This window comes from Pelodiscus sinensis, chromosome 1, assembly GCF_052426305.1.
Source record: "Pelodiscus sinensis isolate ZL-2025 chromosome 1, ASM5242630v1, whole genome shotgun sequence".
Classification (NCBI taxonomy): Eukaryota; Metazoa; Chordata; order Testudines; family Trionychidae; genus Pelodiscus; species Pelodiscus sinensis.
The window spans coordinates 121,916,545-121,939,378 of NC_143052.1; the positions used below are offsets into that span (position 1 = coordinate 121,916,545).

General features: G+C 42.5%; 1 protein-coding gene across 3 annotated transcripts in view; it reads left to right on the forward strand.

The window, feature by feature from the left end:
* STK38L (serine/threonine kinase 38 like) overlaps positions 1-10,301 on the forward strand; it is a 61,391-nt gene extending 51,090 nt beyond the window's left edge. For all 3 annotated transcript variants that reach the window (XM_075899022.2, XM_014575773.4, XM_014575772.4), the window contains exons 11-14: positions 769-892; positions 3,853-3,948; positions 5,817-5,908; positions 8,219-10,301. In XM_075899022.2, the coding sequence (XP_075755137.1) occupies positions 769-892; positions 3,853-3,948; positions 5,817-5,908; positions 8,219-8,346 (440 nt within the window). In that variant the 3' untranslated portion in view covers positions 8,347-10,301. The remainder of the gene's footprint in view (positions 1-768; positions 893-3,852; positions 3,949-5,816; positions 5,909-8,218) is intronic.
* The last annotated feature ends 12,533 nt before the right edge of the window (positions 10,302-22,834 follow it).

Consider the following 22,834-nt stretch of genomic DNA (forward strand, 5'->3'; position numbering starts at 1 on the left):
ATACCAAAGGATGCAATTTAAAAAAAATGAACAAATATGAAAAGGACAAATCACATTGCAGAACAGGAGGGGGATGCAGGGGGGGGGGGGAGGAAGGAAGGTAAGTGTCTGTGAATTGATGATATTAGAGGTAGGGAGAGTGGGATGTTTGTGAGTTAATGGTATTAGAGGTGATAATTGGGGAAACTATCTTGGTAATGGGGGTGAGAGTTCAAATGTTTAAGTCCTTGTTGGAAAGTGTCGAATTTTAACATGAATGACAGTTCAGAGGATTCCCTTTCAAGTGCAGATGTAAAAGGTCTTTGTAGCAGAATGCAGGTGGTTAAGTCATTGAGAGAGTGTCCTTTCTGGTTAAAATGGCAAGAAACTGTTTTCTCTTTGTGATCTTGTCTGATATCTGTTTTGTGGGCATTAATCCTTTGGCGAAGTGTCTGAGATGTTTGTCCAATGTACATAGCAGACGGACACTTTCGGCACATGATAGCATAGATTATATTTCTTGACAATTTGTATTCAGCTAAGTAGATCTTTCAGAAAGGAATCCACCCTTACTCTGAAGACATTGAGATAGATAATGCACAACTTCCCTTAGTACTGTAGTTTGGTCCAGTAGTTGATTTTATAGTTTTCCAGGAGAGACTATTTTTGTTGACATTTCCTTGCAGAAATTTTTCAGGGAGAGGTAGTGAAATAGCTTTGTCGGCTCAGACCTGGGCATGTGTTCTAATGCTGGAAAAGCTCATTAAGCTTTTTTCCATTTTTATATAGGATATCCACCTTTCTGCTCTGAAACACCACAAGAAACGTATAGGAAAGTTATGAACTGGAAAGAAACTTTGATATTTCCTCCAGAGGTGCCCATTTCAGAGAAAGCAAAGGACTTAATTCTAAGGTTGGTAACTAAACTCCTGTGGCCATTCAGACCCATAGACAGGATCCTCTTCCATTACGTTACTTTTGCACCTTGTGGAGAAACTCATTGTGCATGGTAGAAAGGTGCTAAACTCATCTCCTTCTCCCCATATGATCATTTCCTGAGGCATCTTACAGAAATGGAAAATTCAGCTTGCTGGCCAGATTCTGCTACCACTGAAGTTAACGAAAAGCTTCCAGTGAAGTTGGTGGGAGCAAGAATAGACCCTAAGGATGGAAATCCTGAATTACACTAATGCATATGTATTAAAGACCTGATCCTGTTAAGCTGAGGATGACAGAACTAGAGATATAAATTCCTGTTTAATCAGTTAACTGATCAGTTTATGTATAACTAATTAACTGCTTAATTAGGAGCGGATGGGGGGGGGGAACTCCAGACAATATGGGCTGGAACCATCCTTTCCTGCCCCTACCGCCTGTTCTGGCCTGGCATATTGTGGGCGGGGACTGTTGTAGCTGGGCTGGAGCACCTTCCACCCTCCCCACATCAGATAAGCCCCCTGGAATAGCCCCTTGCTCCAGCCCCTGCCAGTTAACCGTAACCAGTAAGAATCACCCATTAAGTGTGATGCTTACCAGTTAACTGGTTCACCATTCACAGCTCTAGATAGAATCCCCATTCAATGGAAATTTTGTCTGCATTAGGACAGGGTCCTGAAAGAATATAAGAGATGGGGAGAGAGCTAGAATAAAGGGAAGATCATGAGGAAGAAGGAAAAGAACAGTGATAATAGATTTTACAGTATAACACTTAATCTTATAAAGCATTAGATTCATAGACTGCATTAGTCTTTCTTACAGTCACTTTTCAAAGGCTATAACTTTAGAAGCAATCTTCTGTCACAAGCACCGTAAAAATTATGAACCGTGTTCCACAGTGATCCAGTCAGAGATCAAAGCATCTTTTACTTTTACATGCAGAGAAAGTTTTGGGTTGAAAGAGAAGTCTAAATCTCTTTCAGGTGCCTCTCCCACTTTGCCCTTTTCTCCTACGCATTTTATCCATTATTGGTAAATTTTTCAGTTTTTCATTTGTACCTCACAATAATTTGTTCCAAAATCACATCTGAATGCTTTGCATGAGGGAATAGGAATAATGCAATTACAAATCTCTTGGAATGTTGGTTTCCAGAAGCAGAGACAGAATGTTTTAAAAATAACATTTTAATTTATCAGGAGACTAGAAAAAATGAACAGCACCCAGCAAGTAAAGCACATACAGTCAGAGCCAAACAAAACAACACAGCAGGCGCTTTGATATTTTTAAAGATAGGAAATAATTTCAACCTCAATAAGTGCCATTCAAATGTAAGGCAAAAATATTACATCTTGTGGGAGTATGGCTTAGTCAATTTATAACCTGACTGACTTGTCACGTTACTGAAATGCCTGTCAGAACTTGCTTTGTGCTGGCTAGGAGATTTTGTTTCTGAGAAGGCTTGGTAGGTGAAATGTTTTGTGAATCTGGATGTTGTGATCATGTAGAAATAGCCTGTTACCCATATTGATTCCGATAAACAAATTGCTCTGAGTACGTTGGCAACTGCCGAACATACACCCCTTTAACTCTGTTACTTCAGATGACCAAGAGAATTTTCTATTCTGCTGGACAACAATTGCTGCTGAGCACAGATTGTCTACTGCTCTAGTGTGAAACAGATTCCACTTCTACTCTCAAGTAGTCATCTAATTAAACAAATCAACTTTCAGAAACAACATGGCTACGTCTACATTGGCATCCCGTTCCGGAAAAGGGATGCTAATGAGATGAGTCGGAATTGCAAATCCGCGGGGGATTTAAATATCCCCCGCGGCATTTGCATTTACATGGCTGCCGCTTTTTTCCGGCTTGGGGATAAGCCGGAGAAAAGCGCCAGTCTAGACACGATTCTCCGGGGAAAAAAAGCCCTTTTTCGGAGGATTTCTTATTCCTACTTTCAAGTAGGAATAAGAAATCCTCTGGGAAAAGGGCTTTTTTTCCGGAGAATCGTGTCTAGACTGGCGCTTTTCTCCGGCTTATCCCCAAGCCGGAAAAAAGCGGCAGCCATGTAAATGCAAATGCCGTGGGGGATATTTTAAATCCCCCCGCGGATTTGCAACTCCGAAGTGTCTAATCTGCATCCCTTTTCCGGAAAAGGGGTGCAGTGTAAACACAGCCCATAAGTGTATACAAAAACAGCTTATCAATCCACAAATGAGCTTCAGGGAGTTCAGCACATTTTCATGCACCATACTGAAAGCCCAATTTGCAAGTTGCTGACTGGACTCAACTCCCATTAGGTCAGTGGGTGGCTCAGCACCTAAAGGGGATGGGTTGTTTATTAGAACAGAGCCTTGTTGTTTTCTCTATTATGGATGGCCAAGGCACTTGACAAGGCACTTGTTTCTCCAATTGTCTGTTGGCTAAACTAGCAGTGTTAGAAGGCTGACTCTCAGTGCACCACTGACTTCTTGCTGTTGAAACATGCTGCTGTTTAATGTGGGAGTATAAGGTTTTGGAGGTTGATTACAAAGAGAGAGTACTTAGCAGAAATGGACACTTGAAAATCAAGTTACTACTTCTACACCAAACCATGTGGAGAAAATGGGAATTCTAAAACAAAATTCCTTCCTATTACTGGTTTGGAATAATGACCAGCACTGGCAGCAACTTGTTCACAAAAGCGTGAGGAGGGAAGGGAAATGTGACCTATTACCATTGTAATATTGTGCCTTTATAATGTGACTGGCAACGTTTCTGTGATTTTTTCCCCCGCCCCCTGCAGGTGCATTGGGATGTTGACCAATCCAAAGATTAAACCATTTTAAAGGGCTTTATAAAATTTTTGCAACAGGATAGTATGATGGCTTATTTTATATGCTGCTTTTTGCATTGACTGTAATATTCTTTCTCTCTCCCCCCCGCCCCCCTTTCAGATTTTGTATTGATTCTGAAAATAGAATTGGTAGTAATGGAGTAGAGGAAATAAAGGATCATCCTTTTTTTGAAGGCGTTGACTGGGGGCATATCAGGTATATACATGTGCTTTATTTATTGGATGGAGATCTTGAGAGCAACCATTTTATATGCTGTAAAGACAGGAATAACTTGTTTTAATTAGCTTGTTATTTTTGAAGAGTAGCCACTGGAAAAAACAAGCAATTCCCGCCTTGATCTCAGAAGAGGCATGCTCCGCCTTAGAAAGAATTCACGGTGATGCAATGGTGTTAGGTAAAGAGGATTCCTGACATGCACTTCCCCGCCTCCAGCTGTTCCCTTGGCAGCAGTGGTCCATACCTTGTCAGCCTCACACCTTTTCCCCTGCTCCAACAGCTTCCCATGTTGTAATAGGCTGAGACATAGCTCATGACTTTGAAAAATACATGGGGCCCATCCCCAGAGAGCAGCCATTGATCACACCCAGGCTGTAGTGAAAGTAACTTAAAATTTCTTACAGGTATGTCCCTGCCAGCTCTTTAAATAGCTCCTTGCTGACTTTTGCTGCAGCTCTGCCAGCGCTTGCCGGAGCTGTGCACTGGGCTTATCTGCTTACTTTTACCTCTGCCCTCAGGTAGCAAGTAGCCTTCTGATAAGCTCATTTAAGGAGAAGGTACAAATTAAAAAAACAGAAAATAAAATGAGGGAAAAAAATCCTACAGAGAGATATCACAAGGAAAGAGAATGAAAAGGAAAAAGGTTGTAGCTATGAGTTAAAGGAGAGGTCCCTGTGTTTAAAACTAACATTAGTAGGGACTGCTGCTACTATTGTCCTTTAAGGATGTAAGGTAAACCTGTTTCTTAGAAATATTGTACCTTCGTATGTGAGAGCCCACATTCCTCCTTGGGACTTGATGGTCACTCCCACCCAATCCTGCAGCTCATTTGCATTTATGCTCTCTCCCTCATATTCTATTGTGTGTGGTGGGAACCAGTGGACAGCAAGAACAATAGTACATTTGTAATTTCTGGATTTGGCAACACAATAACATAGCCTCCTCTCTTCCCTTCCAAGATTCCCCAGTGATATGGCTAAATTCCTGGGGGAATGTTCATTATGAGAAGATATTATGAGGCGTTCATTATGAGAGGAGTGTGTCCTTGCCTTTTACCACCTTATCTCTATTTCCTGTCTCTCACACCCATGATTGGATTTTGAATGGATGTGTGCTTTTTTGATTTTTTTTGTTTGTTTGTTTTTTTGTTTAATGTTAAGGCAAGTCACTTGGGAAGCTCTTTTTAACAAATCTCCCTTTTACAAGTATTTGTTACTTTGTTACTGCTCTGTTAGTTTAATGGTATGAATTAAATCTTTCTGTGGGAGGTAGTGAGGAAGCACACTGGTAAAATAGTCAGCAGCAGTGATCACAAACAAAAGGTATTCAGAACAATAACTGTAGAGTTCATAGTGCTGCATGTTGAATGACCCAGCCTATCAAGGTAAGTACTTGACTGAATGAGTAGGTTGGAACTGCGACATCAGTTCCTGACTACAAATCTTGATTTAAGTGAATCACGCAGCTATAGGTTAGAAATCAGTTTGGAGCCCTTTTTTAACAAAAGGGAGACAGATATTTCCCACATGGAAGCCAAACTTTAGAGGACATATTCAAATTCAGTTCACAAGAACTGTTTTAATATAAACTAACTCAGAGACTGATTGTTAGTTTCCTGTGATATCAAACCAGAAATTAGCAAGGCATTTTACAGTCAGATCCTCAACTTGTGTAAATTGTGTTAGTTCAGTAGAGCTATAACATTGTACACCAGCTGAAACTCTTACCAACTGTTTACAAGTTCTTTTTTCTTCATCCTGTTGTATAAAAAAAGCTAAATTAAAAGGCTATGAAATTAAATGAAGCTTTTCTTACTATTCATTACTAATCTAATTGTTTGTGTGCAGGGAGAGGCCAGCTGCAATCCCTATAGAAATCAAAAGTATTGATGACACTTCCAATTTCGATGAATTTCCTGAATCTGATATTTTACAGCCAGGTGAGACCTTGTAAATGGCAGACTCATCTAACATACCAAAATATAATAATTTTTATCTCTGTTATATTCATTTTTCCAGTATCTTAATTCAAATATGGTGCAGGTCTGAAGTAGCTGGATCATACCTTAACGTACGTGTGTGTGTGTGTGTGTGTGTGTCTCTCACACACACACACACACACACACACACACACACACACACACACACAGTGTGTTTATATGAAAGTGTGTTGCCTTAATGGTAAGCAGTTATAGAATACAACACAGGATTTCACCATATAGACAATATCGTGACATTTTTGTTAAAATGTATTGAACTAATTGGTTTCAGGTGTTAGATACCATTGAAATGTAAACCAAAAGCAAATGTTATATTCTTTGTCTTTCAAATTTCAAAAGCAGTGAAATGAATGACCAGCAGCAATAGTAAGGACTGCTAGACATTTAAGTGACTTAGGAGCCTTATTCTCATTGGAACTCATATAGACACTTTTGAAAAAGTTAGGTCAGCATGTAGTAGGAGATTGTTAAATGTATAAGACCTGACTTGACATCTCTAGCAGCCGCTACTTTGCAAATGTGTAGTCAACTATATGATTAACTGATAAGCCTAGGCATATTGGTTAATCTTGTCAAGTACATGCATTTCTTCTCCTCCCCCCCACTGCCTCTGTATCAGAGGCAGCCAGGGCAGGGGAAGCAAGAGCCAGTGCTGGGGGGGAGCTGGCTTAAAAGCTGGTTCCCTCCAGCACTGGTTCCATGGTGCCACTTCCCCCCTCGCTCCTGCACTGCTACCTCTATCAGCTTGGGCCTGCTGTGGATAGAAGCTGGTCCCTGGCAACAGCCCATGACAGAAGCTGTTCTACCACCCATGGAACAGCCTCTTTTCACAGTGAGTTTGGGCTGGCTGTGGACAGAGGCTGCTTTGTGGGAGGAGGAGTAGCCTCTGTCCGTGGGGAGCTCAGACCCCCCACAGACAGGGGTTGCTGCCGTGCCACCACAGACAGAGGCTGCTTCGTGGCAGCCTCCTCTCCCTCTTTCCCCCCCCCCCCCACCATCAGCCTTTGCCCACAGGGAGCTCGGAGCCCTGCAGACACAGCTTGCTGCAACCCCACACTGCTGCCAGAGTTTCAGAGGCAGCAATGAGGGGCGGCAGGCAGTCCATCTGCATGGGGAGCTGTTTTTTAAATTGGTCTCCTGCCTGGCACCCCACGACCTCTCTGATAGAGAGGCAGCAGCGCAGTTTGGCGGGGCGCTTCCCAGGGGTGAGACCAGAGCACACTGCCTGCTGGCCCCGCCCCAGGGAACGACAGAATAGAAATTTAACTGATAGGCATGTAACTGCATGAATTCTTATTGAATTATGCAATATCTAGTATCACTCAGCTCCCACTGGCTTCAACAATATTATGTATGTGCTCTGAATGAGATACATACGTAAGTATCTTGGCCTCAGTCTTTACTATTCTTAGCTCATCCCACTTCCCCTAAATCTTAATTTTTTTTCCTACAACCCTGAAGTGGTTCCAATATAATGGCAAGTTTGTTTTGCTTTTTCCTTTAAGGCCAGAATTTTTAAAGTTAGGTATTACATTGCTATTTAGGCAGCTAATTAATTTGCATGGATTTTTAAAGATATTCGGAGGATCTGTTACTTCCATTTAACAGGCATCTGTGATGCACAGTATCACAGAAAATGTTGCATATTCTTTAGATGCCCAAATATGAACTTAACTTTTAGATTTGCAAGTTTTGTCCTAGAACTATAGGAAAATGTATTTGAATAACAATTTTCAAGATCACTGTAAGACAGTTCTATACTATTGCAGTACTGAATATTAAATATTCATAAAGTAAAATATTTCTAGTTTTCCTAAATGCTCTACAGACCCAACAAAAGCACTAAGAAATTCAAAATGAGCAGGCAAAAAGCTTAGAGTGGTATAGTTCTGTTGGGATTTTCACTGCTGTTCCTGGTAGGGTACCAGATGTGTTTGTGTCAGCTCCTAAAAACTGTTGTTTTGTTTCATTATTATTTTAATTGTGGTCACAGTTGGGGATCAGGATCTTGTGGTGGTAGGCAATACAAGGGCAATTCCTTCCTTAAAGATACAAGGTGATATTCCATCCATGTTAAAGTTAATGCTAAAACTCACAATTATTGATTACCTTAGGACCAGCATTTTGCCTACAGTTTTTATGATGCTAGAGAGAACCAACCTCAGGATTGTTTGCTGGACATTGTGTGGCAACTTCTCTTACCAGCAGTATTATTTTTTTAATTATTTCTTTTTGCTTTCTACATTCCAGTGCCAAATACAACAGAACCTGACTACAAATCCAAAGACTGGGTTTTCCTCAATTATACCTACAAGAGGTTTGAAGGGCTTACCCAGCGTGGCTCTATCCCTTCCTATATGAAAGCTGGGAAGTTGTGAAACAAAACAAAACTCCACAAAATTAGAAACAAAAACAACCAAAAAACTCAGGTAGCTGCATCACCAGGCCTGCTTGGCGCAGATATCAATACAGTGACTCTGGTGTGCATCGACTTCACAAGGAAATTCTACAGGATTAGGATTTCTAAGACTACTACAGGAATTAGTTGGCAGTGCCAGCTGGGTTTTTTTTTTTTAATATTTGAATATTTTTGTTAACTTTATTATACAAAGGTACTGGAATAAAAGGATCATACATCCCTTTGTAACTGCACTGCCTGTGTGTGTATAAAGGTTAATTATGCCTCTGTGTACTGTGGCTTTGTTTGTACTGTAAGCCATCTAATCCACGCAGGAGGAAAAACATATCATTTGAAAATGCAACATGGGCTAATGTTGCAGCACCATTATTTTACTGCTAACCTGGTGGATTTTAGATCTACAGTATTAAAAACCATCAAATACATTTGTAAAGATCGCCTTTGAGTGATTGTCCACATGGATTGCTCTCCTGGTATGACATTGAACTCTTTAGTGGTGTGCCTTCAGTTATTCCTCATCTCTTTTCTGCTGTCTTTCTGCCATGGGCAGAACCCCTGCTGGATTGGCTTTGTCTGTGCTCTGTGCAATTTCTAATTTGTATTTAGTTATTATGAGTAGTTTACTAGTATAGGAGGTACTGGAGCCTCCTATAGGAGGGTGGAATCTAAGACACCAGAATTCAAATCCTAAGTCTTCTGTGGGGCAAATATTCTTCTGAATAGTGGAGGCTGTAAGTGCCTTTTCTGCCTCGTTGAAGCACATATTCCAGGCAAGTGTTCCGTACCTTGCTTTTTTGTCATCTCATTTAAAAAAAAGCGAGGGAATCTCACCTTTAAACTTTTCCTCTTGGAACGCTCCATGAGGGCTTCCTCTGTCCCTGAGGAAGATAAAACCGTTAAACTAGATCAGATTGTCTCTGAGTGCTTTGAGGAGCCACAGGTCTAGCCTGTGGTCCAAGCCTTCCTCTCCCTTGCGAAAGACACGTTCTTTGATTAAGGAAGAGCATCTAAACTCTACTCTGCCCTAATGCTGGAGAAAGGGGGAAGGAAAGAACACCTTTCTCAGGGTGACCACAGACTTGGGGTCTTCCCTGGGAGCGGCTAAATTAAACAAATCCCACTATTTGTGTATTCTAGCTCATGCTTCTTAGCCAGGACACAGCTCAAGGCCCAGATCAGGTCTTACTGACCTCTCAAGGTCCCTTCCAATCCTAGTATTCTATACTGATACCGTGGCACCAGCTGGTCACTATATAACCAAAGTACTGTCCAAGGATCCTATCCATACTCCTACTAGTACAGTAGCACATTGGTATCAAAGCACTTGGTACCCTCATCTACGATATCCAACACTCAGATGTGGAGGTGAGCTTTCTAGTGCAGACCTTCTCAGGATTGAAGTGCTTGATAATCCAGAGTAATTTAACAGTCAACAAACAACTAGAGTCACCACTGAGGAAGAGAGCAAAGAAGCTTCTAGCTTCGATACCAACGGAAGATATTTCAGAGTTCCCTGGAACACCTGAGAGGGTAGCTTCACCTGTGTAAAGCAAACAAACCCTTCTCTTCCTGTGCAGAGGATGCATACCTGCAATAGGACAGGGTCCATTTTATACTTAACCTTGTTAATCAATTTCTATAGCTCCATCTGCAGATGACAGCCCCATCGACTTCTGCAGCTTCTCTATGGCTGTGTCCAGACTCAGGGGTTTTTTCGGGAAAAGTAGCCTTTTTCCGAAAAAACTTCACCTGCGTCTAGACTGCAGCCGCGTTCTTTCGAAATTAAATCGAAAGAACGCGGCTTTTCTTTCGACGGCGGTAAACCTCATTTCACGAGGAAGAACGCCTTCTTTCGAAAGTGCTTCTTTCGAAAGGAGTTCTTGAATGTAAATAGGGCTTCTTCGAAAGAGAGCATCCAGACTCACTGGGTGCTTTCTTTCGAAAAAGCGGCTTGCTCTTTCGAAAGTTCCGCGTGCAGTCTAGACGCTCTCTTTCGGAAGAGGCTTGCAGTCTAGACATAGCCTATGTGGCATTCTCTTTCATCTAGTGCTACTCCTTAATAGAGAGCTCTAGAGCTGATGTGCACTTTGGCAGAGCTGTCCTGCAACCACTGTTTAAACCAGAGTACAAGTAGAGCTCCTGACTATGAGGTCACTGTTTGTGAGTCACCAGAAGTGGCATATATGTGGACAATCATTTGAACAAGGTTACTTGCCTTACTGTAACTGTGATTCCTCAAGATGTGTTCTACAGCATGATCACTTCCCTGAGGGATGGTTGGGCCTACTCTGGCTTTCATGCCATCAAAACATCGGGGGCACAGATGGGGCCTCAGCAAACACTGCTGTTCAAAAGAATCTAATTTCACACTTATGAAGTGTGTGCACACCAGAACTGAAATCCTTGTGGGCCGCACACCTTAAAGAATCACAATTAGTATAAAGTAAGTGACCATTCTTTATCAAAAACTTGCCCTGTGTGATTGAACTTGTCAACATATATGAAGGTAATTTTATTAAGGAGATTTCGTGGAAATAGTAAACACTCAAAATTGGTTATTTGTGTGTATGAGGGTGAAATATATACATTTAACTTGAAGCTATCTACTACACTGACTTTTCTGTACATAATAATTGGTTTATCACTAAGGAAAAAGCTATACCCTCCTAGTCATAACACTAAAGATAATTTGCATAGAATACTGCAAATGGTTACTCAAATAAATGCTCACATAGGAGTTACACTCTTAGGGAGACTTACTGCAATATCATTAACATAATAATCTCCTGTATTGTGATAGGTGATTTTTTTTCTGAAAAAAATGGCATTATTTTAATCTAATCAGCAAGTCAAATTAAAGAAAATATAAGAATACTGCTTTTAGAATTGTAGTGAGAATACTTTTTAAAGGCAAAACTATGACACTGTAATGATCTAAAGACAACAGAAGGCTTTCCAAAAACAAGGAAGTGCAACGTGTCTTTTTGCTTGATAATTTTTTGCTTTTGACCATGTTTGTCATTATGCCATTTTCTTTCTTATTCTCAGAGTACCAAAGATCCTGAAATGGCTTGATGATTGCAATCATGTGAAGTTTTGATTTCCATATGTATGTTTTGTTAACTTCTATTAAGTATGGAATAGGGTGTGCTATCCACAAAAGGTTTTTCTGGGCAGGTAACCTGTTCCAGCAGGAGAAAATGTTAAATCATTAGTTGCATAGAAGTGAGCCTGAACCACAATCATGGATCTAATGACTCTCCAAACTGAGGAGGAAGTTTGGATTGAAATACAGCTTTTGGACTTGGATCAATCCATCTCTAATCAGCATGGGTTAATGAATTGAGGTATAGGCAGTAAATAAATGATGGTCAGGGGGATTATTATGTGTGTGCAAGAAGTAGTTAAAATGACAAAGTAATGTTGCCAGCATTCAGAATTGAATATTGTTGAAACTGCATTTGCACTGTTAATTTGCCTTGCTGAAGAGTTAGGTAAATTTTATTTTTATAGGTCAATTATTAATAACCTAAGTCATTGGATACAGTGTGAGGGTAATTACAAGCATTGTAACATACTGTACCTGGAGTCCTTTTAATGTTGTTCATATTACACAAGCTCATTCTCTGAGTCTAAATGGCAACTGCTATATTTTTTTCTGGACTGTTGCATTAGTTGTGATTGGGAAAGTTATATAGAAGCATTATAAAAGATTTATATGAGGCTTTTTATAGTATTTGAAAATAAACATAGCATTCTTTTGTAAAAGTTGGAGTATTTTTTTAAACCCAGTTCATAAATGGCATTTTAAAGGAATGTTTTGTTTCCCTTTCCAAATGTGTAAACAAAGGACTTTTGAGACATTTGAAGACTTTCAGTGTTGGATTTGCCCATCATGAATTCCATCACATACCAGTCTTCAGTCAAAACAATTAGCCATGCTGCTGTTGCTATCATTACATAGACAGCAACCATATGTTTTTTAAAAGATTTGTTGTTATTTATAATAGTTTCCCAAACGTATTCCTATGTGGATCACATTTAAGTAAACTGGAGTTTCTCATGGAGAACTTGCTCCACCTGTTTGTTAAAGGAAGATCCACTTCCCTTCCTCAGGCACATCTAATCACTGTGATAACTCTGGCACATGGTTTTACATGTAATATCTTCTACAGGATGAGCTTTTTTTAGGTGAAAGGGACAAGTTTTTGAGCTCACAGAGCAATTCTTCAGGCCCTGAAGCTTGAAAGCTTCTCTTCCCCCAACAGAAGAGGAGTAAGGGAAGTCAAAGGAATAGTGTTCTTCTTTCAACTTCCTGCTGTGTAGACAGCTCCAAAAGCCCAGTAAAGCTATTTCTACTTAAGCTATGCAACTTCAGCTATGTCAATTGCATAGCTTAATTCAACTTTAACCCTGCTGTGTAGACATACCCATACTGGCCTCTGTAAGATGAGCTAAGATTTCCCAAGCATTTCAACCAAAACACACTTTCTTAGGTAAAATATAATACAGATTTATTAACTACAGAGAGAGAGATTTCAAATGATTGAAAAGTAGCAAACAGATCTCAATTGGCTAAGAAAAATGAATTTTACAGTCTGAATTCTGCAAAGAGGATGTGAATCAAGCTGTCTCACCCTGACAGGTGATACAAACAGGTCACAAATATTTGATCCAGAGGCTCAGACTGTTTCCTGGCTAGGGACCACTCTCCCCCAGTTCAAAGTGCTTGATCCTCCAGACTTGTGTCCTCCTGCTGGTGAGTTGGGAGCGGGAAAGGCCAAGAGATGATGCCACTTCTTTTATAATTTCTTCCAACCTTTCTTCCAGAAAGATCTTATGAAGTGGTGTCAAGCAATCCCCATTGGTGAAACAGTCCCCATGGTTTTGCTCCCTGTGAGAAGTCATCTAGGATAAACCTTAGGGAAAGTGGATTCTCTTTACTGGGCTATCATCCTGTCTGTCTCCTATGCCTTTGTTGTACCTGAAACGAAGTTGTGCGTGTTCCCAACCCAGGGCTGTCCTTAGGATTTATGGTGCCCTAGGCAGGATTATTAAACTGGTGCCCCTATGCCTGACTTACTCTTCCACCCCTACTCCCTCCCCTTCCCAGAGACCCCAGCAGCCAATCCCTTCAGACTTTGCTGCAGGTATTGCATTAGGCTCTCTCTAGGACCCAGCCCTGCTGTTACATGCTCCACTGCTTCTCCTCATAGGCATGTGCAGCACATTTCATTAGGGTGTGCACCCAAAGATTTTTTTTTTAAATGTACTCTTTAACTCCCATTAGCCACACCTCTGACCCCTGTGCTCACTCTTCCAGTAGCCCCACTCTGATCATGTGAGCTACCCCTCCTCATCCTCTCTCCTAACACCTCCCTCTACACACCTGCCCTGTCTCTCTCTCCTCTGGTGCTGTCCCCTGCAGGTGTCTGCCCATCTGCTTCACCAGCAGAATCCCCTGGCACCTCTACCTTCCCTCCTGGCGCCTCCCCCTTCCCTCACTGCCCCTGCCCCCTTTTCCCTCTTTCTCTGATACCTACCCCCTCACCACCCTCTGCCCCCGTTCCCCTGGCTCCGCCCGTCTGCTGCCGCCCAGTTGACAGTTTCCTTTCCCCCGGCCCGGTACCTTCTCCAGCCGGGGTCAGCTTGCCGACCTCCTCGCCGAAGTCCTTCGGCCCAGCAGAGTGGTGCTCCAGAAAGAGGTGCCCTACGCAACTGTGTACTCTGCGTATGCCTAAGGATGGCCTTGTCCCAACCTCACATGTATCAGAAACACACACATGGTAAAACTCCTTAGCTTCATGTACAAGGACAGCACATACAATCCAATAGGTTATTAATGCTCAGCTGATTAAGACTTTTAAAATACCTGACAGTCACAAGGCATAGGTCGTACAGAACATATTGCAATTGTAGGACAGTGGTGAATATGGGGATTCCAGGACTGAATGGAGGCACAGAGTGTCCGAGGCACCTAGTTCTGCTTGCAGATCTTAACCAGGAGCCCCTCTTTGGAGTTAGGCACTTCTGCAAGAAGCATGGAGTTGAGGCAGGCAGGACCTCCCTCTAAACATTTGACCCAGAGTACTCACCTAGGGCTCAACCCCCTGGTTCAAGCGTGTCTAAACCTGAGCGGGAGAAGCATTTTGAATTGGGATGTGTCAGCTCTTAGGTGAGTGCCCTCACTGGTGACAGGACAGTCTGATGTGTGGTGCCCCTCAGACTCTCCTCTTGAAGCTGTTGCATTGCCAAACAGAATCATTGGAGCAGAGCAACAGGATCTTGGGTCTTCCATCTCGTGTGCGAGTGCTTTAGCCACCCACCTTGTCTCTCTTCACATGCTTCTGCTTTCTTCAATGACTTCCCAGGGTAACTAGGACTAGGGATCTCCCACACAGCCAGGTAAGTACTGTAACCAGTGGTCTAAAAGTTATGAGCAGCAACCCCTCTTCCTTCCCTGCCCCGGGCTGTTTTCTAGAGCTTTGAAAATCTAAAGTATGTTGTTGTTAATGTGTACAAAGTATATTTCAGTAAACTGTCTGGAAGGCTTTCTTCAATATGAACGAATAAATGCTGAAGGAAGAATATACTTTTGAAAGTGTCCATATTTAAATGTAATTATAATCTGGCAGCTAAATAAGGAAGTCCACTTTAGGATTGCTAACATACCTTAGTGATTTTAGTGTCGCCCCCCCCACCCCCAAACCCTTTAATCTTAAAAGAATTGGGCATCCAAATCCCTTAAGTAGCTTTGAAAATCTTAACCTGTGTTGTTCACGGCATAAAATACAGTATTTCAGTAAATCTTCTACAAGAGTTTTTCTAATCCATTTGTACCAAGCGATGAAGGAATAATATACTTTGCACTTCTGTACTTCTCAAAGCCCATTACAGGTGGGTAAGAACTATTAGTCCTACGCTTGCTGTATATTAAATGTTCACTTTAAAATGAGAGATGTTCATTTAGTTCTGGCAGCTGAAAAGCAACAGTAAGTGGGTATTTTCTGGGATTCATTTTTGCTTGATCTATGAAAGATAGAACAGTTACACAATACTTTAATACCCACAGAAAGTGTACTTATTTTTTTAAAAAGTCACATGGGATACATGATAAAATATCCTATTCTCATTTAAACTGAGCAAATTAGAAGCCAGTTGCTAGTTTTTCCTTAATCTAGCTCAGGGCTTCAGAGCTTGCATCTTAAAGATGCAAACGTTATGCATCTTCCCTCATCCCCCATACTGACTTAATTTCCCTGATGCTCCACTGGCACTTGCACCACGATGGAAAAACATCCCATTCTGTTCATGTACTCTGTGGCATGATGGGATATGAGGACCTCCTTAGTATTTATGGGACCCTACACAGTACCCTACAACTGGTGCCAACAGCAGCCTGGGTTGACAATGTTTTAGAGATGTGATTTTATAATCTTTAGCAACACACTAATGCGGGAGTTGTAAAGTAAATTTTAAACTATGATCCTGTAGTGTAGACCAGTGGTTCCCAACTTTTTTCACAAAACTTTTGGCAGACTGCTAACATTTTATTTGCATATTCATTATGCAAATAATGAACATGCAAATACAATTTTACCAGTCCACCAAAAGCCCTAGCCTGAGTCACCGCGAATAGCTGGCTTCACATCTAGCAGTCGCCATATAGTGGACAGCTGCCGCAGCTGAAGCCAGCTGTTCACGGTGGCTCAGGGGGCTGGGATATACCCCAGCCCTCTGAGATCCCCCAGTGCCAGCCCTAACTCCTAGAGCCCCCCACCTCTTCTCTACCCCCCAGCACCAGCCCTGCACGCAACCCCCCAGTGCCAGCCCCCTGCCCCTTAGAGCCCCCGCCCCCCCCAGACTCCCCAGTGCTAGCCTCCTGTTTCTAGAGCCCCACTGCACCCAACCCCTCCAGAAGCCCCAGTAGCCTCCTCACTACTATCCCTGCCCGCACAGCCCCCCAGTGCCAGCTCCCCACCCTGGATGCCCTACTGCTTCCCAGTATCAGCCCCCTGCTTTAGAGCCCCCCACCCTTTAGAGCTCCCCAGTACTAGCCCCACTCCCAGAGCCCTAGTATTAGCTTTGCCTCTAGAGCCTCCCCAGTGCCAGTCCCCTACGTCTTAGAGCCCCCCACCTCCAGAGCCCCACCTGGCGCCCCCAGTGCCTGCCCCACCCAGTCCTTTCTGCCTCCCACCTGCCAGCTGAGTGCTGTTGCCCGGGTCACGACTGTTCTAAGGCTCCCATGCTGGGCTCCGCATGGCCCTCCTGCTGCACAGTGAACCACTCTTCTACATCTGGAAGGAGACCCCACCTTGCCCGGCACTGGTTGGCTGAGAGATGAGGCAGGACACGCCTCTCTGAACAGCTGTGGTGGGAAGGGAGGTGCTGGGCAGTGTACCCCAACCCCAGCAGCCAGTGGTTCGTGGCCTGGCACCGGTCCACAGCCCAGCAGTTGGGAACTGCTGGTATAGACTAATACAGTAAATTCTGAAACTGACAGTATATACCTGGGGCTGGCAAATGCCTGTTAAATGGCTTCATTACCATTTGAATGGCTCTTTCACAGATCCCATTTGTGCTAATAGGTCAGGCAGGCATTTTAACTAGATCCTCTCCAGAGAAAACAGAGCCACCTACCAGGGATAGGAAGAGCGAGTGAGTAGACATTAAGGGCACATCTACACAGCAGGGCAACATTCCAATTAAGCTACGTAATTTCAGCTACATCAATTGCATAGGCTAGTCAAAATGGCTTAATTCGGCTTTTGGCACTGCCTACACAGTAGGAAATCGAAGGAAGAGTACTCTTCCTTACTCATTGTGAAATGAGGGTTGCTATGATTCAGAGTAAGAAGTCCTCCAGCTTGACGTTATTTCAAAATATTATAAATGTCAGTTATTCCAAAATAATGTTGCTGTGTAGACATAGCCTAAGATTGTAAATTAGAATTACCAGTTGGTAATTGCCAGGATCATCTAGAGGTGATTCTGGCAATTACGGGCAAGTATGTCTAATTTCAGTAGTGGTTGAAACTATAGTAAAGAACAGAATTGTCAGACAAATAGATGAACGCAATTTGTTGTGGAAAAGTCAACATGGTTTCTATAAAAGGAAATCATGCCTCACTAATTTGAAGGGGATAACAAGCATGTGAACAAGGGGGATCCAGTGAAGAGTTCCAGAAAGCCTTTGACAAGCTCCCTCACCAAAAGTAAGCTGTCATGGGAAAAGGGGGAAGGCCCTCTCATGGACTGATAACTGGTTAAAAGTTAGGAAACAAAGGATAGGAATAAATGGTCAGTTTTCACAATGGAGAGAGGTAACTAATGATGTCCCACAGGGGTCCCTACAGGGATCAGTCTTATTCTCCAGATCATTTATGAATATGTTGAACAGGAATGTAAAATCCTGATTAATCAGTTAACTGGTTAAATGTTCATTTGACCTAACGTTTAACATGTTGACTAAGCAGGATCCTAGCCCCCAGGGTATGGCTACTGGGGCTGGCTGCTGGCAGGTAGCCTCACACAGGGGCTCCACACACGGGCCCAGCCCAGCTAGAGCAGCCCTCTGTCTGTGGCAGCCCATGGGCAGGAGGCTGCTTCAGGGGAACTGGTTAATCATTAACCAGTAAGCAGTGCAGGTGGGGGCAGCAGGCAAGATGCCAGAGCAGATCCTGTGTGGCCTAGGAGATAGGGCACTTGCCTGGGGAGGACAGGGTTGTGGGTTCAAGTCCTGCCTTTGCCCCAGTCGGGATGGTCAAAACTGGTCAGCCCCCAAACAGGTGGGATAAGTACTTTGATCACCAGAGATAAAAGATATTATGAAAGAGCGAGATACTCCAGCAATGAAGATAAACAAGCAATAATTGTGACGGAACATGAAGTATTAGCAGCCCAAGATTCCAACGTAAAATTTAGCAAATGGCTTTCCTTCCATACCAAACTTTCAAAACAGTTTTCTTAAAAGGGAGTGTTAAAAAGGATGAAATGGAAGCAGAGGGATAGGGCAAGAATTTGGTTTCAGAGTGTGGTTCCAGGGTACCAAAAGGCTACTCTTAGTTACATTAGGGATGCAAACGTTTAACTGGAGCAACTCCCCACCTGCTAGAGGGAGCCCTGGTCCGCTGCAGGCAGAGGCTGCTCCAGCATCCCACAGAGCAATCACTATACACAGCAGGCCTGGGTGCCTTGCCAACAGGGGCTGCTCCAATTGGGGTGCTGGTGTAGCCCCTGCCTATGCGGCACCCTAGCCCACTGCAGACAGGGGCTGCTACAGCTTCTGCCTGCAGCGGCTGGTGGGGGACGCTCTAGCCCCCTCTCTTCTCCCTTTAATTTGTTAGCCAATTAAACAGGATTTTACATCCTAAGTTACACAGCAAATAGAGGCATAGATGTTTTCTTCCACGTGACACTACTTTCCAGGATTATCTGACTGAAAAGCTACAGTGAGAGCCCTTTGTAGAGTGTGTAATTTTCTTTAATTTAGAAAGGTGCCTTTTAAAAGAGCCAGGTGTAGTCTCTTGATTGTGACTGAACAAGTAGAAAGGAAAGGCCTCACCACCAGAACTGCCACCAGCTGTGAGGTGCTTATGAAGTGTCATCAACATTCTAACCCCTTCAGTCCTCTATTGTTTAAGACTATCCTTTGAAGCAAATGCCTTTTCAGATAAATATCTCTTTGTTCATTTATTCCTGCAGTAACAAGTTTGTAATGGACAGCTTTTGTCTGGATCCCGGCATACTTTCATTTTCCATTGTACCAGACAAACAACTAGCCTGCACTCATCCACATGTGTGAGACCTCAGCTTCCTGTAGGTTAATAGTCACTTGAGAGAGTACTTATGTAAGTAATTTCTCCTGCTTTAGCTCAAAGTAGATACGCCTTTTCTGTTTTTCACATTTCCCTTTTCACTTTGTAAATCAAGGTAGTGGAATATTTCCCCCTGTATTTTAAATGTGATGTTGTTTTGCCTTTGTAATGTGTCCAACTCCTAATAAGCCAATTGTGCTCTATTTAAATGCCATGGCTTTCTCTGTGGACAATAGCAAGAAAAATAAAATATAATGGAACCTTATTTATAAATAACATCCAGCCCCCTTCATTTTGGATTTGGTTTCCAGCCTGCTCTGGCTACACCTGATTGCCCACTCTGGGCTTATCTATGCTAGAGTGTTGAAAGAGGATATGTAAATTCCCATGGAATTTGCATAGGAATTTGCATATCTTCTTCCGATCTCACGTTCGAAAGCGGAGCTTTTGAAAGTGAAAGTAGTTTAGATGCGGCTTTTTCGGCAAACCCCCCTTTGTCGAAAAGCCGCATAAACCTCATTTTTTGAAAGCTCTGTTTTCAAAAGTGAGATCAGAAGATCTTTCAACACTCTAGCGTAGTCTAGATAAGCCTTCTCTGAAATTCTGCTGCCTTGGAATGTTTCAGCCCTTAAAAGTGCACAAGTTGTTTCAGTTCCAAAAGCTCCCTACACATACATTTTAGCAGCTGAAGTACAGTGATGCAGTGAAGACACTGGACTGATACTGGTGTTATCTGGATTTTTAATTCCTGGTTTTGCCAGTCTACCAATATAACCTTTGGCAAATCACTTAATCTCTCTGTGATTCACCTCCCCATGCTTTTTTTCTCCTCTGTTTTGTTAGTCTTGTTCATACAAGTTACTCTTTAAACTGAGTAACTCTGCCTCAGCAGATAGGGTGTATTAGATGACCTCTTAAGGTCCTTTCGAGTCTTACATGTCTATGGTGTCATTCTCCCATTATTATGTGTACGTACGGCACTCAGCACAACAGGTCTCAATATCAGTTTGTGCACCTATGTGCTAGTGCAATATAACTGAAAAGTGATAATTAATAATTGAAAGGCTCTGTCCAAAAGAAAAGATTTTAAATTGTCTGAGGGAATTAATTATTCTCATTTTTATTTGTAAAGGGAAAAGTCTGAGTTCTTAAGAATATAAGATTGACAATTATAGTTACTTATCTTTTTGTTTTATATTTAACTCATACAATTAATTAGTGGTATATGATAGTTACATGGAAGACTATTAAATTAGTTGCCATGTACTATTTAATGCTTTCACATAAGGCTGAAGTTGTGGAAAGATACGATTGCTACAGAAAACTTCATAATGTTAATGTGAATGTAACTTTTGGAACAACACTTGATGCTTGCAGTGTGCCTGAAGCAAAACACATTTGTAAGTGACTGATAAGTCTTTACAATGAATGAAAGAAATTTAGCTACTTTTTAAAAATTCTGGATAGTGCTTGCCAGTTTTTACACATCCATGCTGGATGAAATAAAATATTTTATGAATCCACACAGCAGATATTGACAAAATGTGCACAACCCACACTAGGACCAGGACCCATACAAGGCTGTATTCACCACTTACATCTCGGTTTGACTGCTTAGGGTCCAAATCTGTATATAAGTATGCATATGAATGTTTGGAGGATTGAGCCTTAATGTAGAGCTTAAATTTTCCAGGGAACCCTACTCTCACTTCATGACAGAGTACAGAGTCTGAGGCTTTGTTGCCAAAAACTGCCTTTTGTCAACAAAACAGTGAGAGCATTTACACTGCAATGCGACTTTTATTAAGAAAAACACCCACTTGGAGACAAAAAACTTCCAGCCCTGCTACAGACTTCCCCCCCCTTTCTTTGTTGTTGACAAAGAGCCAGTGTGCATACTGCTGTTTGCTTTAGTAAGAGAACTGGCTTTTACCAGTATCTCACAAAGCCTGTATTGATGGCTGTGCTTAGTGTTTTGTGATCTCTGCTGCCCTACAGGCATGTACCCCTACACTTTCAAAGCTTCTGGAAGCATCCGACAGCTGAGTGAGCTGCTCTGTTTAGAGAACAAACAAAGAACAAATCATTGGAATGCTGCTGTTCTGCCCTGGTAGGAACACTGCAGCAGGCAAGCTGCTGCTTGCAGCAATGGGAGGGCCGAGGAGGGAGGAGGCTGGAGAGACAGGTGTACTGCTTTGACATTCCTCAGCACCAAAAGCTCACAGAGCTAAGACAGAATTGCAAGAAGTGCAGGGATCAGCTCTGTCTTCCCACCACTCTGCACTGTGGGATGCTTATCCACTTTGCTTTGCTCTGCTCTATCTCAGGGGTGGCCAACGGGCAGCTCTCGACCTGCATGCAGCTCTTTGGTTAAAGAAATGTGGCTCTTGTTCTGAGCTGTGTGCCCAGACTGCTCACAGCTGGCTGCTCTGCGCATGCGCCTAGAGAGAGAAGCATGTGGCGGTTCCAGGACCCAGGCACTGGGTTAGAGCTGGGAGGGGCGGGGCTGGCTGTAGGGGAGGAGGGGATTGGGTTAGAATGGGGGGCTGAGGGTGCCTGGCTCTGTGGGAAAGAAGGGATAATGAGTTAGAATGAGGGGGCTGAATCACCTTAAACTCAAAAGTCTTCATGGATGCAGAATAAGGCAGCCAACACAGATGTCATATTTAAAGTCCACGGCAAAAAAAATTAAAAATGAGGAAACCATACCAGAGATCAACAAGCTGGAGTGAAACAGGCACTTCAAATTGTGCTAATTTACTTCTCAATTCAGTTTAATTGTTTAAAAAAACCACACACGCATCACAGGAGATAATAGTGCACTAATGTTAAATTTAAAATATATGATGGGGATGCTTTTTTTTAAAAAAAGTGTGAGAATGTTAATGTATTTTTAAAGGTTTTTTTTCCCCTCAATTTGATGTTTGTTCCTTGCCCAGTTCTCTGAAGATCTACGGACTGGCCGTGAATTTTTTAAGTGACTAGAGACTTTTTAATTGGTTTTTATTTGAAGTGTCCTCTAATGTTATTTTTATCACTACATTTTGTGTACTATATCTATCTATACACAGATATATAAAAATAAATATATAACATGTGGCTCATTGCACTATATCCACAGCTATTTTGGCTCTTCGTTTGTAACTGGAGGGCCACCCCCATTCTATCTATTGACAGGGTGCTCACAATGTGGCCACGAAATGCCAACAATAGGAGGCAGAAAAAATGGTTTCATCTCCCAACCTTCCCAGTGTAGACACAGCCTCAGTGTTTTGGCAGTGGAGGTCAACATGATTTAGGGAACGGCTATAGATTAGGGTTGTAATATCATAGTTGTAAGCCAATTAACGGCTAAGCAAATAAGTACAGGTTAATGCTATAGAATACATGTTTCCTCCCCTACACACACTTCCCAATAAATTTTTTAGCAGGCTGACCAGCAGTCCCTCTCAGTCCTGGCATGAAACAGATCTGGGACCTACCGCTGCTGCAGCTCTGCATTTAAAGTATATTAGGAGGCAGGCAGCCCAGCTCAGTTCTGGTTCGCACCAGGTCCGGGAGCTTAGACCCACCCTAGACAGGGGCTGCTGCCACCTCAGGCTGCTGCCTCTTTATCAGAGGCAGCAGCAC